This window comes from Trematomus bernacchii, unplaced genomic scaffold (assembly GCF_902827165.1).
Source record: "Trematomus bernacchii unplaced genomic scaffold, fTreBer1.1, whole genome shotgun sequence".
NCBI classification, from domain to species: Eukaryota; Metazoa; Chordata; class Actinopteri; order Perciformes; family Nototheniidae; genus Trematomus; species Trematomus bernacchii.
The window spans coordinates 4,797,075-4,814,411 of NW_022988043.1; the positions used below are offsets into that span (position 1 = coordinate 4,797,075).

At 40.4% G+C, this 17,337-nt stretch overlaps 2 protein-coding genes across 5 annotated transcripts in view; both read left to right on the forward strand.

The window, feature by feature from the left end:
- The first annotated feature begins 1,091 nt into the window (after window positions 1–1,091).
- On the forward strand, window positions 1,092–6,776 carry LOC117472557 (group 3 secretory phospholipase A2-like). Its single transcript, XM_034117821.1, has 8 exons — window positions 1,092–1,263; window positions 1,861–1,993; window positions 2,709–2,843; window positions 3,339–3,499; window positions 4,055–4,330; window positions 4,734–4,863; window positions 6,207–6,326; window positions 6,481–6,776. The coding sequence occupies exons 1-8, from the start codon at window positions 1,092–1,094 to the stop codon at window positions 6,665–6,667; spliced, it is 1,314 nt and encodes a 437-aa protein (XP_033973712.1). The 3' UTR covers window positions 6,668–6,776.
- A 1,436-nt stretch (window positions 6,777–8,212) lies between these two features.
- LOC117472390 (probable E3 ubiquitin-protein ligase HECTD4) overlaps window positions 8,213–17,337 on the forward strand; it is a 41,729-nt gene continuing 32,604 nt past the window's right edge. For all 4 annotated transcript variants that reach the window (XM_034117541.1, XM_034117543.1, XM_034117542.1 and 1 more), the window contains exons 1-5: window positions 8,213–8,864; window positions 12,584–13,119; window positions 15,505–15,594; window positions 15,682–15,809; window positions 16,538–16,646. In XM_034117541.1, coding sequence (XP_033973432.1) covers window positions 8,718–8,864; window positions 12,584–13,119; window positions 15,505–15,594; window positions 15,682–15,809; window positions 16,538–16,646 — 1,010 coding nt within the window. In that variant the 5' untranslated portion in view covers window positions 8,213–8,717. The remainder of the gene's footprint in view (window positions 8,865–12,583; window positions 13,120–15,504; window positions 15,595–15,681; window positions 15,810–16,537; window positions 16,647–17,337) is intronic.

Genomic DNA, 17,337 nt, shown 5'->3' on the forward strand with positions numbered 1-17,337 from the left:
TACACTTTTTGTTATATTCCATGGAATGCTCTTAACATCCCGATAGCAATTAATATCTTAAGTGCTTTGACAAAAAATCCATAAAAAAATGTCATCTGTGGAAGCCGTAGTACTGTAAAAAGCACGACCAATCATTTTAGCCGGCCCGGCTAAAATAACTGGATGGCCTACCTGCCTGTCAGCCTTCCATCTGTGCACAAACTTATCTCGTGCCCTCATTGGTCATGTGCGCGTTCGTGTGTGTTGGAGGAGGGGCTCTGTAAGGGATGGCAGATTTTTTCCGGTTGTGTATTTTCAAATTCAAGCGCACTCGAGCTGGTTTCTGCAAAATGACCTACCCCACCTTTAAGTTTAAAGCCACCAAACAATAACCTGATCGACTTTCTATTTTATTTAGCCACACCCTATATGTCATGTATATCATTTTTCAGTTGGAAACCACAGGTTATACAGCTATGCAGCTTTTGTCCTTTATCTGGGTGTAGACAAGTCTCATTAAATCACAATCAGGACAGCATTTTTTCTCAGGTGACAGGGTGAGAAAATGCACAAAAGCAATGTCATTCTGCAAAAGTGAGGCGTGTCAAGTTCCTGCCGAGCCTCCACAAAGGAAGGCCAATAAAAAGAAGACCGCTCAACCCAAACCGTTTATGCCAGAGGCACACATGCCATGAGAGACAGACATCCAGAAGCCGGCTGCTGCAGAAATACACTGAGCCTACAATTCATGAGGAAGATTTCGTCCATTCTTACTTGATTATCGCCCATTTTACAGTGAGATGCAAAGGATATGCCTACTACAGGTTGTTTTGGCTCTATCATCGCTAATTCTATCCAAATCACAAGGTGTTATCGGATCAGGTCACTCCTGTCTCAGATCGAGGACTGCAAATGACGGACAGACGCGCATCACGTTTCTACGAGAGGACGCAGCCGGTGTGCGCGTCTTGTACCTCAGCCTATGGTCCGAGGATATACGCCTGGTATCATGCGAGGTGAATGCCGATCCTTTCATCATAGAAACATATCGCACTCTTTGCAACAGAAGTGGCACCCAGAATGGAGAAATCCCTCCGAAGTTTAATATTAGCATGCTGTTGGCTGCAGATACTCCCTGCGCACTGGCCTCTTCTAGTGCGCAAACGTTTAAACGCACAAGGAGAGATGTGAAAGTTGGCAAAACTCGGAGGAAACGCGCATGGATTTTCCCAGGGACGCTGTGGTGCGGCACTGGAAGCCAAGCAGTTAGATACGATCAGTTAGGTGAGGAGAGTTCACTTTTTTCTGAACTTTAAATTCCCCAAAAGGGCAGGAGGACATGATTGGTCAGATGAGACATCCGATGAGTATACTGTATAGGCCAATAACATCTCGATGTCACTTCCATATGGTATTTAGGAAGTTTGGGCCCTCTGATTTTTTTTAAAATACAGACCTTTGGGGATTTCAGGGGGCCCCTCTCTCCAGCTGTCACTATCATTACCACCACTCAATTCATCAGCAGATAGTAGGCCTAGTGTAAATGTCTTCCACAGTAAATACAATTATTATAAAGTAGTTGCCTTTGCATTCATCATACAGTAAAGCAACGTACTGAATTCCCTTATAGAATATTAAACATATAATTGACATTTGAGGTTTAATAAAACAACACAAAATAAAAAATCGAATGGCATTGTAACGAACAGAATGATTATACACTATTGTAGTCACATAATCAAGATGTCCTTCCGCATATCATACATTTTTTAACAGTCTTTGATGCTTTCTGATTTTAAATGAGTAAAGAGATGATTGCTTCTGGAGTTCTATGAAATGTTCCCTCTGATTGTTGAATTCAAGTCTTGTTCTCCTGCGCAGGGATGTTTGAGAGTGCAGATAGATGCTGCCGTGAGCACGACCACTGCCTGCATGTCATCCCGTCTTTCACTATGAATTATGGGGTCTTCAACCGCAACTTGTACACCGTCTCACACTGTGACTGTGACCAAAGGTGAGCCTCAGAATGCGCACCCAGGGCTGGGTTTAAGGTATTTACCGCCTTTAGAGAAACTCTTGCAACCAGGGATTCCAGACCTGTACCCTTAATGATCTGTCAAACAAGGTTAAGACTTGCTCGACAGCTGAACTTGATTATGGAAGTTTAAAGTCTGTTCATAACTACACATATGCACACATGACAATAAAAGCTTTCAAATTTGAAACTTGAAACTAATGAAAGTGTGGTCCTCTCTGGAATGCTAGTTGAATTTACATGTATCAATATGCCAATTATTTGACAGATTTAAGTGATCTGTCAAAGGGATTTTGTGATATAACCATTCATCCAGGAGTAATAATAACCCGCTGCAATCAGCCCTCCGGATCATTTTTTAATGTCAAGAGTGAAGAAGTTGCTCTCCACAGTGTTGGTTGGGCATACTTTTCCTGCTTTTATTAAACCTGCAGACATATTTGTTTTATTCTCACTTTATATCTGGTGCTGACAGGTGCATGGGTCATTTTGTTGGCCTCTACACCTAATTTATAAGTAACTGACACTCACATAGATTTCATCCCCCAGCACAAATGCTATCTATTGCTTCAAACTGTGTCGTCTACCGTATAGGTGCAGACAAAATATGGGCAGCGTTCAACGATTTTTACCCCTGTGTGTTCATTTTGACTATGTTGCTTAAACTGGGCTTGTTATTTTTTCCCCTCACCAGGTTTCGACAGTGCCTTCTTAGTGTGAATGATAGCATTTCCAGCATGGTGGGATACAGCTTCTTCAGCATCCTGCGGGTTCCCTGCTTTGAGCTGAAACAGAAGAAGCATTGCACTCAGTTGTACTGGTGGGGAACGTAAGAGACACACTGAAATTATTGCTACACTATAAACAAGACATTTGTTCAGTCAGTGGAAAGAAAGTGCAGGTTATATGGGAAGATTGAGCAGCAGATTTCTTGTAATAACATGCCTGCCACTCTTCCAAACCTCACACAATTATAAAGGGCACTGTGCCATTCTGTTTCCACAACCTATCTATGATGTTACTAACAAATTGTCTTACAAACAAGATAAGATTAATGGTTAACCTTGCATTAATGGCATTTCATTGACAAACTGCACTATAATAACTATAATTTACGATGTGTGCGTGGGTGACTGATTCTCAAATTTCCACTTTGTTAGAGTCATTATCTTCCATGAAATTATACATAATTATCCCAAATAGCAATATATAAGAAACTTCTTCTACGTCAATGAAATGCAAGGAATGTAGTTATAATATAAGTTTGAAATTCAGCATATACGTTTTTTTCATGGCTTGGTTTTAACATGTTTACTCTCCGCAGGTGCAAAGTATCCCAAAGTGCTCCGTATGCTGTCTTAGAAAGCCCCCTTCCTTACGCCTCTGAGGTTACAAGCAAAAAAGGGGACCACATTGACAGCAACGTCTTAACAGGTAGCAAAGGGCAAAGCTTTGTAATCAGCCCACACAGAAAAACACCAAAAAGTAAACATCGATGTAGCTCCGGAGGAGAGACTTTCTTCCCCAGAAGGAAAAAGGGAAAAGGATGTAAAAGACGCATGAAACTGTTAACAACAGCACCCCCTCAAATTACGCCAATCTCAAGGGTGCACACCACTACTTCTTCAATTACAATGGGTCTTTTGAATGCTTCTAAAAGTAGCACATTGATGCTTAATAAAAAAAGAGTTGGAAAAAAGAAGAGCGTCAGAAAAGGCCTGTCGGCTTACACCACAAAAAGGAGCCATGCTACAACACAGGTAGCCACAACCTCCTATCCACCAGTGACATCTACAACACAAATCACCCCAACTTCAACACCAGCAGTTCAGCCATACCTACCAACAGTATTCACAGCAGTGACCAAAAACATAAAAAGTCGCCAAAAAGTTACAAAACAAAGTCACTGTTGTGGATTCAGGACACCTCTGAGAGGTGACACTTTTCAGCCTCATTTTAAGAGTTGTCTTGAACAAAATACAACATCTCACACCACAACTGTTACACCCTCAACAACTACATATGGATTACCTATCAAAGTGGCAACAACAAGGACTCTGAGGCTAAAAAAGAAAACAGAAACACCCAAAAGAGACACTACGAAAATAATCTGGAGTACAGCTACTTCTGCAAGACCAGTCACAACAAAACTGAAGAAAGCAGCCTCTGTTAATAAGAATGAGAAGCCCAAAAAGCTGAAGGATTTCCCTTTACTACAGAATAATACAAGCGGGGAGCCTATGGGTAGTACCAGAGCCCAAAGCACACATGCAGAGAGACGCCCGAAGCAAGATAATGTATTACATAATTTGACAGGTGAGTGTATGCAGCTGCTGAACACATGAAATCTGCTGGGACTTGTATCAGAGGCCTCACTTCAATATTATGACACTATTACAATTATGAAGACATTTATTTATTATTAGTTAAAGGTGAGCAATGTTGCCACTATGAAAAGGTGATGATAAAATGAAAAACAAACCCAGTGGAATTATTGTATGTAAGGTGGCTGAGTGCAATATTCTCTCAAAAAGCTTGAGCTTCATGCTACCAATGCCCCCTACTGGTGGGACAGGATGCCAATTTTCATCCCAGAGAATAGTTTAATAAAGAGATTGGCAACATCAGGAGGCAAATTTAGTACGTTAGTTATCTAAAGAATTATGGGTAGGCTACGAACATATGTGAAATAACCAGTGTTTATTTTTCACTCCTTCAGACAATCAGCTCCTGTGTGAAAGCCTCAAATATCTTGATGAATGTAAATACAAAATCCGTCCTTTGAAGAAGAAGTTTGATCTGCAGAACAACAAATCAAAGACTGCATACCACTGTGACTGCACCAGCCGGTAACTTAACAGCATTTCTGAACTTTATGTTTGAGTGATTCACAATCATAAAAAATATAAGCATGGGTTACTACGAAACAATTGGTGTAATTTAACAACATTTCAAACTTTGCATCTTGGGGCTTGCTTTGTGTTTTCTCATGTATTTTCAGCATGATATTCTTAATCCTGGAAACAGCTTAACACAGTTCATTGAGGCCAAATAAATACAAAGGCGTACACAGCTTTTGGACCTAACTAACCCAAAAGCTATTTTCCCAATAATCCATTATGACTGTGTTTGGCATTCCTAAACTACTTCAAGGTTTGACCTGCAGATTGCAGTGAGACGATGAACAAGGCCTTTTTTTCCTTCTTTTTGTTAAGAGAAAATTGTTAAGGCTCTTATCGTTGGCGCCCTTGAAAGTAAAGCTGTCTCCAGCAGTGTCCACAGTCAATACAATAATAGGGGGAGAATAGTTTGATAATAAACTCAAGGTGTGTTTGTCAAAACTATGACAACATGACCAAGTTTATGTAATAGCTCAAATGTTTGTGGTAAAAGACACACAGGTGTTATGTTGTGTATTTTATCATTTCTGGATATCTCAAGAAAGAGACTGGAGACAGGAGCATAAGATTTCGGCTTTGTTCAATTAGGTGTCCGAGTATAGGCCACAACAGTGTGACAGGGAACCAGCATGCATTAAAAACCTTTTTCACAGCAGCTATTTTGACAGGTCACAGCAGGAGAAGCACAGGCGTAATTAAATATAACAAAGACAGCTGCACACCATCTAGTTCTGCTGGTTTTGGTGCCCTTTAATTTAGCATGCTAGATCAACGTCTTACTGAAACCCTTACAGTAAATGAACAGAGCCATCTTTAAAGTAATTAGTTACACCTGTGTATTTAGTTCAACAGATATCTAAAAATATATGCGGTGAAAAAGGCACAACAAGGACCCTCAGACAGAATTCATCCTCTATTGAAGTCATTCATTACCTTGATTTTTATTTTATATTTCATTTCTGCTGTAAAAGCCTTGTGTTTTTTTAATGATAGCAGGTTGCACGTTTTTGTGTCATGTTTATATTTAATTATGTATAGGGACTCCGACTGCTGATTTGAACACTTAGGTTACAGCAGCATATACTGTAAGACTGTTATGTCTCATTGTTAAAAGGCAGGAGGAAGGCCTGCCCCCACAGGCAGCTTTCTTTCTCTTTGTCTGTTTCTGCTTCTGAGTGACTCACAAATGCATATTGCATACATCACACTCTTGTGTTTTATTCCTGCCTTTTTGCCCACTTTATTCCTCTACGTGAGGTTGTAAAATGTCCTCTTCTTTGTCCTATTTTCAGCTTGGCTGTTCAGATTGAAAGCTTCGAGCAACCCAGTATTCTCCCCACACTACTGATGGATTTCGTCTCTCAATACTGCTTTAAACTGCCAAAGGAGAAAAAATGCCACCGCAGAAACAGGTTTTAAGCTCAGATAAGCTTATTAATGCAAATCTTAGACAACCTTTGGTAACAGCAGTGCAAGTATCCTGTCTAATGTGTAAACTAGGTTTCCTTTATAACAGATTATCATGTTGGGTCTGGTTCTGACAGTTTTCATATGTTTCTTTTTTAGATGTTCTGGAGGCTTCAGTAAAGCCTCTGACCTACTTCAAGCAGTTGAGATGATGGAGGAAAAAGACACGGCTGGGGTGCGAAATTCAGGCAGTGACAGAAGAAGAGGGATTCCTGTTCGTCTCTATAAGCGATGCCTCAGGCTACAAAGAGAAGCCGATGTTATGGTGCAGCTCACACGGCTTTAAACTAAGTGCATATTTGCAGCAACATTGAATTTGGTAAGCTACACATGTCATGCGTTATTTTTTATGTTTCTTTCTGATGGTGTAGTGTAATATTTGTAAAATATTTGTAAATATGCCACTGATTTAAATGTAATATATTTATAAAGCACTGTAAAAAAAAATTGCAATCTTTCAGGTTGTGCATTGAAAATGTAATAAAATCATGTATTTTTGTATTGTGTTTGAATTTAGTAATTGATATTAAAGCATATTTAAAGGGATTTCACAATAAGTCATATTGTAGCACCTTATTATCTGCACTGCAATTTAATTAAGTAAGGAGAGTAACAAGATCTACTCCAGTCTGCTTTCCATAACAACCAGTCAGTAATAATAATCCTATGACACAAGTCCAACAACACATTTTACATCAGAAATGAATTGTTAATAAACATTGCAGTGTGATCTAGACCTACCTTTCATTATCTGATCTCTAAATGTGTTGTGAAGGCTACAACTGTTCAATGTGCAATTTATTGCCATTTCATGAATTCCAGCTCTTACAATGTGTTGCATCAGTTTTTTAGGTATTCACTTTTTGGGTATGTGAAACCGAAATTATTGTTATTTCAAATGAATTCAAAGATCCATTCCTGTGCTACTATACAATCGTACCCAAAAATGTCACAAGGTTTTTGGATTTAGGGTCACCAATTTTGTGTTTATTTTTGTCATGGGCTCTATACAAATCTTATAATTTTATATTCTTAATTAAGACTTATTTTTATTTACCTATTTTGCTTTGCTTTTTATTGAACAATGTTTAATTTTGATAATAGCCAAGTAGGTTAGACACAGTGACCATTAACCTTAGGCGACCTCTAAACCTTTGAGAGCACTGACAACCCAAAAACGTGGTTTATTGGCATTGAAGAAACAGTACATTACATCTCACACAGCTACATGTTAAGAATGATATACACACTAGTTAATTGAAAGACTTGTTAATATTGGACTCTTATGTTCAGTACAGCAAGAAATACAGGTCAAATAAGACTCCATTCATATATTTTCTTTGCCTGATTAGAACTTCTTTGATGGCACCCAGATGATAGTTGACATCCACCTAGATCCACACATACATGCATTTTTTAAGCATTTGGACTACCTATGTTGTGAATGTATTATCTTGATAATTTACACCTATTGCACATCTGTCCGTGCTGGGAGAGGGATCCCTCCTCTGTTGCTCTCCCCAAAGTTTCTTCCATTTTCCCCCCATTAACTGTGGGGTTTCTTAGGGGGTTTTTCCTTTTACAATGTGATGGTCTAAGGACAGAGGGTGTCATATTTGCATTCTGTATAAACTGTAAAGCCGCCTGGAACAAATGTAAAATGTGTGAAACTGAGATATATAAATAAACTTTGGTTGATTGATAATTGCCCTGTAGTATAATTATTACTGTATTAGGTTGTGATGTTAGACACCAACATTAACTCATTAATTTTTGACAGCTTTTATTTTGGCCCGCGGTGCATGCTGGGAGCAGCTAGTTGGCCTTGGAAACATGGCGTCGCACTGACAGCTGGGAGACTCTCATTATCTTCTCCAGCCACTGACACAGCGCCCGGGCCGCTAGCGGGGCTGACTTCGTTCACCGTTTACCTGTTAAAAAAAGAGCTTGCTACAAATGCAGTATACCACCTGTAAAAGACTGTCGTTTTAACGTTGCGGCGCAATAACGGATTTAGCACTGGTGTCACGCCCACCCTGCTCGATAACGTTATAACGAAAGCGTACGGTAAGTTAGCATCAGCTATTAGCCGCCGTTAGCTCGACACGACCACCCGTGTTATGCGAAGAGGAGAGTCTTCTAACTGCCTGTTTCTGCTCGGCTTAGCTCCGTTAGCCTAGCCCAACCGTAACGCTCTGCCCCGTCTAACACCATCGTCAGTAGCGACAGTTATGTTATTGTAGCTCGCTAGCAGGCTAACTAGGGCGTTTTCTGTCATTCTGTCACTGCATTTTTAATGTTCGACCCCTTTGGCATCACTGTCGGAGGAGAGAGCGATGGGCTCCGGGGCTGTGGACTCGTCCCAGTGGCTTTCGGTGAAGGAGGAGACTATTTTCCTCCACGACGGACTCATTCGGGTCACAGATCTGGCCGAGCTGCCCAGTGAAATTGGAGTGTCGGAACAGGGGGACACCGAGCAAGAGGTGGGTTAAAGCCATCTCACACACACACTCACTCACTCAAATGTTTATATAGATAGAAACACACACTCATAGCTATGATAATGGTGTATTTTTAAAATTGTATTAATGTGTTTTAACTGTCAGCTGCAACACACCCTCGGTGGAAACGGTAGAGCTAACGTTAGCAAGTTTACTGCCTTGCATGTTATTGACCCACTGTCAAGGAAGCGACCGTTGTCAAATCACTTCCTGTCATCTCTTCCAAAATAGAAGCTCTGCACTGCACACCGACCTGTAACCTAATCACACAAGCAGCCACATGTGTAGTTGATACAAACTATACATCAGAGGTGCAGTAAGTCGTAAGAGTGTAGGAATACTCTGTTACAAGTAAAAGTCCTGCAATCAAAATGTTACTCAAGTAAAGTACAAAAGTACTAGCATCAGAATATACTGAAAGTACCTGTTATGCATATTGGCCCAATCAGAATAATATAAATTGTTTTGTTTTGATTATAATTACTGGCGCATTTAAGTGTTATGAAAGCTGGTAAAGGTGCAGCTAATTGTATTTACTTTGTGTGCTGCAGGGTAGCTTGTGAAGTTTACTCCAGGTATACATAAAGTCGTATTTCAGTGTTGCTTATATTCATCATTATCATTATCATCATTATCATCATCATCATCATCATCATCATCATCATCATTATTAATCAAATTCTGCAAAATAACTAAAGATACTAAATAAATGTAGTGGAATAAATGTACACGATCTACCTCTGAATTGTAATGGGGTAGAAGTACAAGGTAGCAAATAACTGAAGTACTCAACTAAAGTACAAGTCCCTCAACATTTTACTTAAATACACTTCTTGAGTAAATATACTTTACACTACTGCTATACATTCATGTAGTTTCTTCTAATGGCACATGCAAGTTATTAATATTGATTTGATCTGCTATGTAATTTTGTTGTCATATAACTGCATATGCATTGCCGCATGCACTGCATTTGCTCTGGTGTCAAGTTGCACAGTTTAAACTTTATTAGTAGTGGCAGTGCAGCAGTATACTTAGGCAGGCAACTTCTCAGATTGCACCAGACAGTGAGCATCTCTTTGGTTGAACAAATGGGAGAGTTCAGACCACTTTCTTCTGTCACAACATGTTATGTAGGCCTATGTAGCTGATAACCCACACACTTAAATGATTTAAGTTAACATGTCTCTCCTGGTGATCAAACTGTTATGATTACTCAAGTGTAGCATACTTTATAGTGACCATAACATGATTATTGACTGATGCAATGTGTTCTTGTTCTCTAAACAAAAATAAGCCACGTTATGTCAGATCTGACGCTAGAAAAGCACTACTATTTTCTATGTGGCCTTGATTTCTTTCTCCCACTTTTGTTATTTTCTGAATGTATCAAGTCTTAAATGTGTGTGCCTTGGCAGAATGTAGTTTAATTCCAGTGTTAATGTTAAATGTAGTGCAGTAGATGTTTATTATTTGAGACTGTAGGCTTTTATTTTGAAGGCAACACCTCTGAATGCATGGGTCTATGTTGTTGCATAGCAGAGACTTTACAGTGATGCTGATGGAAACTTCGAGCTAACATTGTTACATCCCTGATATTCCGGTGCCCTACCATGTCATAAAGCTTTATCTAGTAGTATCCACCAGTGTGGGTACATTTGCCGCAGTAATCGGGTCACATGACCATGTGCTGGGGTCTAATGCCTGGTCGTGGTGGATAATGATGTGGCTAACAGTGATGGTCAACCACTTAAATCAATGATGCCTTATGTTAGCTTTTGCTTTTATGTTTTGCCATTTATCTTAGCATTAATATTATATAGTTTTGGTTCATTTATTTAACTTTACTTTGTCACTTAAGGGCGAAAGATGTTGTTACTATTCCAATATTTTGAATCGATTACATACAAAAAGGGTATTTTATGTGAATTCCTGTTTTAGATGCACAAATGCAGTCTCTGCAATAATATCATTATTTTGTTAACATATGCTACGATAAAAAACCACTTCATCTCAAAAGTCAAGCTCATAAGATGGGACAAGTGGCATGTTCCACACTTTAGATTGGGAAGTGTTATTTTTAGGTGTATGTATGCCGAGATATGTGGAAGGCTTTTTGTGCTTATCCAAAGACATTGCCTGCTTGAGTTAATTTTAACAATATATAGTGTGGTGCATTCAACTGTTAGTTACGCTGATGGTGTAACCTCTTTTATCCTTACCTACAGTATTAGCCAAGTTTGTAACTGGAGCTACAAATGACCGGTTTGTTATTTGCCCATCTTCAATCCAATTCACATTTTAAGATGTATTAGTAACACAACCGGCAATTTATTAAGTTATCAGCTTTAGTAAAAATTGTGTTGGAAACATAACAGCTGCAGATGGCTACTTTACAATTCAGCCATTAACCACATGCTGTTCTGATATAAGTACATATGTTCAGTCAGCAGCTCCAACAGATGACAAACCACTGGTTAATTAATGAATGTGAATGGGCAGGTTTGAACCCCTCACCCTTTGTTTGTTTCTTGTTTTTCAACTTATATATTTATTTGGGGGCTAAAACGTCAAACAAATAAGGATAATGTCCCCAATATCCTTCAGTAAATTCAACAGAAACAGAGCAGAAACAGTACATGTACGTGGTTGAGACTCAATAGGTTTGCATTTGAATTAAAGCTCTTACACGTATATAAAGCTAAAGTAAACGTCTTCACATTTTATAAAGCAAACCTTTTAAAGAACAGAGTAGCCATGTCTGTTGTCAACATCCTTTGTCGGGTAGGTAGTAGCTCAAAACAAGACATAGGTCTCTCCACTTCTGATTCCCTACATCTCTTCCTTCTTCCTATCGTAGGTGTTTTGATGCTGACTATTTTTATCGGCATGCAGAGCAAGGTGGAGAAGGCCAGCATCCAGTTAAGGAGTGTTACTGTAACATTAGTAGCATTTCTGAAATTGAATCAATAGAAATTGGGCCTGCTAAATGGTATAATGGATTTTTTTCTAGTTCATGATTCGTGGGCTACAGAGTGTGATCAATAACTGAAATGCTGCCTAAGTGCACATGAAGCACATTGTTTCACTTGTGAGAGGCTCTCCCAAATGTGCCTTGCTATCTCTGACCATTACTTCGTAGTCCAAGTAAGTGTAGACACAAGCATTTATCCTGTGTCGGTGATTCATAGCTGTATTGTGGACATTTTGTGTTCCACTGAATTTCATAGCCACGTTATAAATAATTCATTTCGCTTTAAATTAAAGTGTTGGCTGCATATTAGCCTACAATATAATAGTCTACTTCTTCAGGACAAACTGGTTGTTTTTGTCTCTTCTGAAGGTAGAACATCCTTACTTTTGTTATTATCTTTAAGTGGAGGCCTGCTGACTATTGATAACGCCAAATGCACTGCAATTAGAATTAGATGAAGTAGAACATTTTTCACAACCATAAATAAAAATCCATGTCAGTTATTTAAATTATCCTCTGCCGTGCTCTTCTTTTATATTTAAATTCATATTTCTGAGTTTAAATTCCCTCTGAGGAAACACGGTGAAATATGTCTGTTTTAATATTTCTAAAGTTGATTCTTATCTACAGTAGAAGGTGAACTCTGTGAAATGGTAACAATTTTGGACTGCTGTTAATGTAAAATGTTTCCTTTTTGTCTCCTTTGCTATCTTGCCCTGTCCTCCAGATTCTAACATTTGAGACAAAAAACCCGGTAGAGCTTGCTGAGCGACTGCGTGCTGTCTGTGGAAACCAGAGCAATGCATACGCACGCCTGCTGGAGTACCGTCTCAACGCTCTGCGTGGCCTGTGGGGGGCGCAGCGGCAGCTGTCCCTGGAGGAGCAGCAGGAACGAGAGGGGACCGGCGGGGCCGATGAGGAGACCTTGGCCTTGCTCAAAAGACAAGGTTTGCTCCAGCAACCCGAGCAGGCGCCGTTCACCTCCCGCGTCGGTCTGCTGCTGGTCTTCCCCCTTCTGCAGTCGCAGACTCGCAGCGACCCGGCGCTCTGTGGCGTCACTGCAGAGGTGCTGCTGTCCTGCCTCAGGGACTGTCAGCCGCTCAGCCTCAGCAAAGAGCCCGCCGACTGCCTCAACGGCCTGGAGGGGCTGCTCTGCTCCTGGCTGGAAGACGGTGCCCAGGAGTCAGGCCAGCCGCAGATCCTCCACACACACCGACAGAGGGAGAACGCTGCTGCTGCACTCGTGGCACTTGCATGTGCTAGGTGAGGCCATACATTCTCCCCTTCATTTTTCTTAGGATCCCATTGATGACTCTTATAGACAGTGTACTAACAATATACATTGCACAGTAGTCAACCCATAAAAAAAAAAACTATTATTATATAAACAAATATTTATACAATAAGCAACAAGAACTCATTCAGAAATAAAAGCACAACAAAAGGGACACACAAAGTATATTAAAGGGCCCATGTCATGGCCATTTCCACTGATCATAATTCCATTGTTGAGGTCTACTAGAATAGATTTATATTGTGCAATTTTCCAAACTCACATTGGTTTCTCATACAGCATCTCTGTAAACTACGTGTATTCACTGAATTTCACTCTCTGCCTTTAACGGCTCGTTGGAGCTCCAAAAGCTCCAGCCCCCACCCTCCCTGTGAGCACAGTGTGCTCTGATTGGTCGGGACGTTGTGAATCGCGCTGAGCTCCGTGGAGGTGTGGTTTCCTTGTTTAGCGATACACAGCGAAACACAGCCAAACTCATCCTGAGCACACACAAACTCACAGCCGAAGTAAAAACAATAAGTGTGGCTTGATATTGAGTAAGAAAAAGGTTGATAAACGCTGTGAGAATGGGTCTGCGGAGAGAATTTCGCCGCGATCCCAACTGTCTGTTATCAGCCTGCAGCCAGGGAGGAGAAATCAGCAGAGCTGCCTGCACTGAGTGTGTGTGTGTGAGGAAGTCCGTGGATTGGTCAATTTGGACCAATCAGCGGGGGCTTAACGTAACGGCTCCGTGGACGTAACGTAACGGCTCCACGGATTGGTCCATTTGGTTCCGGGTACCGCAAGAAGAAGAAACATTGGACAATGACGTATCAGTGGCGAATCTCCAACGAGGCGTTTTGGGGAGGTATTTTCTGTGTTAGAGTTTTACTCGCTACAGAGTGTACTTTGAGGGTTTGTGACTCAGCAGACCGTTTACATGCATAAAAACCTTCATAACACACAAGGGGACGGGTAATAACCGGAAAAGCATGACATGGGCCCTTTTAAAGGAAACACTTCTGAGTTTCATTATTACCTAGATCAATAAGTCAGATATTCCATGCTGCCAAAGCTGAAACAGGTACACAAGTAAGTGGCCTTTTAGCCTGCTGCTGTAGCTTCAGCCCTTACTTTTTACAGTTTGTGAAATGAATGAAAGAATGGCATTGGGCCCTTAGAAGAGACAGGGCCACTTACTATTTATTATATCATATGCTTATATGAAGGGGTGGCACTAATTATTTTTATAACAAATAATTGTATTGTTCTTTGCTCATTTAAAAAAAACTAACACAACAACTATAACAAGAAAAAAAGAACGTGTCAATTAAATACAAGTGGTTTGTTGTCTTTTGCCTTTATCACCTAGCCCACAGAAGGTGATTATAGGTGACGGAGCAGTGTGGTTGTTTTTTTGGCATCAGTGCCTGAACTCTGGCTTCTGCTGGTGACATCTGATCTTGACTTGTCAAAACCAGAGCCCTCTCCCCTCTTTGTCCAGCCTGTGTCGAGGCTGAGAGCCCTTTGTTACGGGGAACCATCCAGCCCTGGTGCCTTTCACCGGCAGTGGGAGCTAATTAAAGAGCTATCAGCGTTGCTCCCTCTCATGGGGTCGGTTAGTATATTCACAATGCGAGAGGGTTAAAAGACTGCGCAGCCATGTGTTTTGACATCAGCTGTTGACAAGATGTTTACATAGTGAGGCGGGGAAGGCGACCCAGACATATGACTCATTAATGTCTGTCATCTGTGGAACATATAGACAGTGATTCAAACATGGCAAAGCACATGGCTCTACCATGAACACTGTGACATGTTTGCATTATATATATATCAATTCCTTTTTAGCTTCCTTGCTGCCACACATGGCATGGGATGTTCTTGACAGTTAAAATACACACTATGAACCTTATAATCAATATCGCCTTGTTGTTATCTGGCCCTCCATTTCCTTTTTATGCCCAGTTTTTCAAAGCGCAGTTACAATGCTCGGTTCTTTTGCTAAAGAGAATGCCAGAATAGCACTTCAGTAGACCTCTTCCTGCATATATATTCTCTCTGAATATAGAAATACTTGAATGTGTTCAGTTAATAGTTCAGAGGAAAAGCAGTAAGTGCACACGTCAAAGTAGATTGCTCATTACGTCCTGCTGAGAGTCGCAGTGTAATAATGATAATCTCTCTGCTGCATTTCTTTTAGAAAATATATTTTATAACGATTCAAAAAACAGCATTTAAATTTCCAGCACATTACATCAGATCTTTTCCATTATGCAAGCCGTGTATTATTCCACTTACAGTTCCAGACATTCTTAACAATGAGCTTTCACTTGTGTTTCATCGTCTGATTAATTTGCCAAATTCTTCTCCAGGGGATCTCTGAAGACCTTCATCCACACAGTTCACCTCCTGCAGAAACAAACAGATCTGGGCCAGCTGCCTGTGTCAGATGTCCTGTACAGGTGAGAGCATATTTTTGGTTCATTTAAAAAATAATTATTATATCCTTTTTCCATTGTGTAACCACATTGTAATCTCTCCTGCTTCAGACTTTTGCTCCTGGAGGGAGGTCCCGGCTCTCCGTCCTGCCTCCTGGGGGGCAAACACAGCGTGTCCTGGGGTTTTGAGGACATGCTGCCCACACCTGATAATTCTGCTGGAGGAGTAGAGAGTAAAGGTAGAAACCCTTCCTGTCATTTGTTAAACTATAACCATAAATAACAGGCTATAATAGATGCAGTATGCGGTTGTGATTAATTACATATTGTATGTCTCGTTGCTTTCATAACCTCCCTTCCCCTTTTTAAAAATCTTTAGAATATTTGTAATGCTTTTGTCTGTAATGCAAGTGTAGGAGTGAGGAGAGTGTGTTTAGTTGTTAAGGCTTATTTTGCCATATTTTATTGCATCCGACAGAGGCTCATTACTGCATGTCGTCTCCTCTCTCTCTCTCTCTCTCTCCGTTTCCTTTTTTATTTCAGCTGTACCATAATATAAGAACATAATAAATATAATTTTTAAAAAGACCCAAAATAATCTTGAAAGACAAATAAAGATGTGACTGTGAGGGGGTAAAGCAGTGGAGTGGAGAGTAAAGTTCAGGGTAAAACAATCCATCAGCTGACCTTGTAGAGTGTCAGACGCTGATGAGGGCATATATCCATAGAGGATGTTTGCATATTTACATTTGAATGTAACCAAACTCGAGATCAATTGTCCTGGATACCTGAATGAATCAAAATGAAAAATAACAGATGACATCACTTCCTTGTTTAGCACCCTTAGCCTCTGCTCCCACTTTCCACTTCTTCCACTCCCAAGTTGATACCCCCTCCTCTTTTTCATCATGATTATCTGTCATCTGTCTGTATGTTTTCTTATATTTGTTGTCCCTTTGTCCTGCAGACACTGACCTGGGGCGCTGTCTAGCCACCGACGGGCTCTATCTGTACACCACCAACTCCTCTGGGAGAGGACTCAGCAAGCTTGGCTCTGGTTTACATGGGACACTGAGGTAATGTGACTCCCCTCCTCAACTCACTTTCTTTTTCAGCAGCATGAGAAAGAGAGAAAGACGGAAGAAGAGGGTGAAACCCTAAAAATACCCCTTATCACTTACCCATCCCATGGCACAGGGTTATTTCCTGGATGTTTTTTTTATCTGCAGTACACAGTCACATCCTGCCGAACTGTCTTGGATTGATTTGGTTGATTTTTAAAAGGAACAAAAGGACATTTTGTGCTCTGCATCCTAATTCCATGCTGTGGGTGTGGTAGCACATAATGTTATTAAAGCAAAGCACAACTCCCTTCTACAGTTAGTTTTGAGTTCAAGGATCCCAGAGTTACTTGCAGAAAAGATACATGTTTAGGTTTAGGAGTTAGGTAACTGTACACTTGAAGTATTAAACAAACATTTCTGTAAGGAAATGTGACTCAGTGGAAACCATATAATTAACTAGAGCATTTTTTTACAATTTATAGCAAGGGAAACAACTGTGAACTTTTGACATTGTCAGCACTGAAAAGGCTTCTCACGATGCTTAATTCTGTGGGAACAGGTGCATTTTGTAGGTTATGTAAGCATGTGATGTTTCTTTTTGTCGCTACTCACCTCATGTTTCTTTCAATCCAAAGAGTGACCCCTAAACTGGGTTTGCGACCAAAAGGTCCACCTTGAAATATTCAATAATCACACAATACAG

Coding starts and splice junctions, on each gene's coding strand:
- LOC117472557 (XM_034117821.1), top strand. CDS start 1,092: ATGCTGTTGGCTGCAGATACTCCCTGCGCACTGGCCTCTTCTAGTGCG. Junction 4,864..6,206: donor CACTGTGACTGCACCAGCCG/GTAACTTAACAG, acceptor TCCTATTTTCAG/CTTGGCTGTTCAGATTGAAA. Junction 6,327..6,480: donor AAATGCCACCGCAGAAACAG/GTTTTAAGCTCA, acceptor TTTCTTTTTTAG/ATGTTCTGGAGGCTTCAGTA.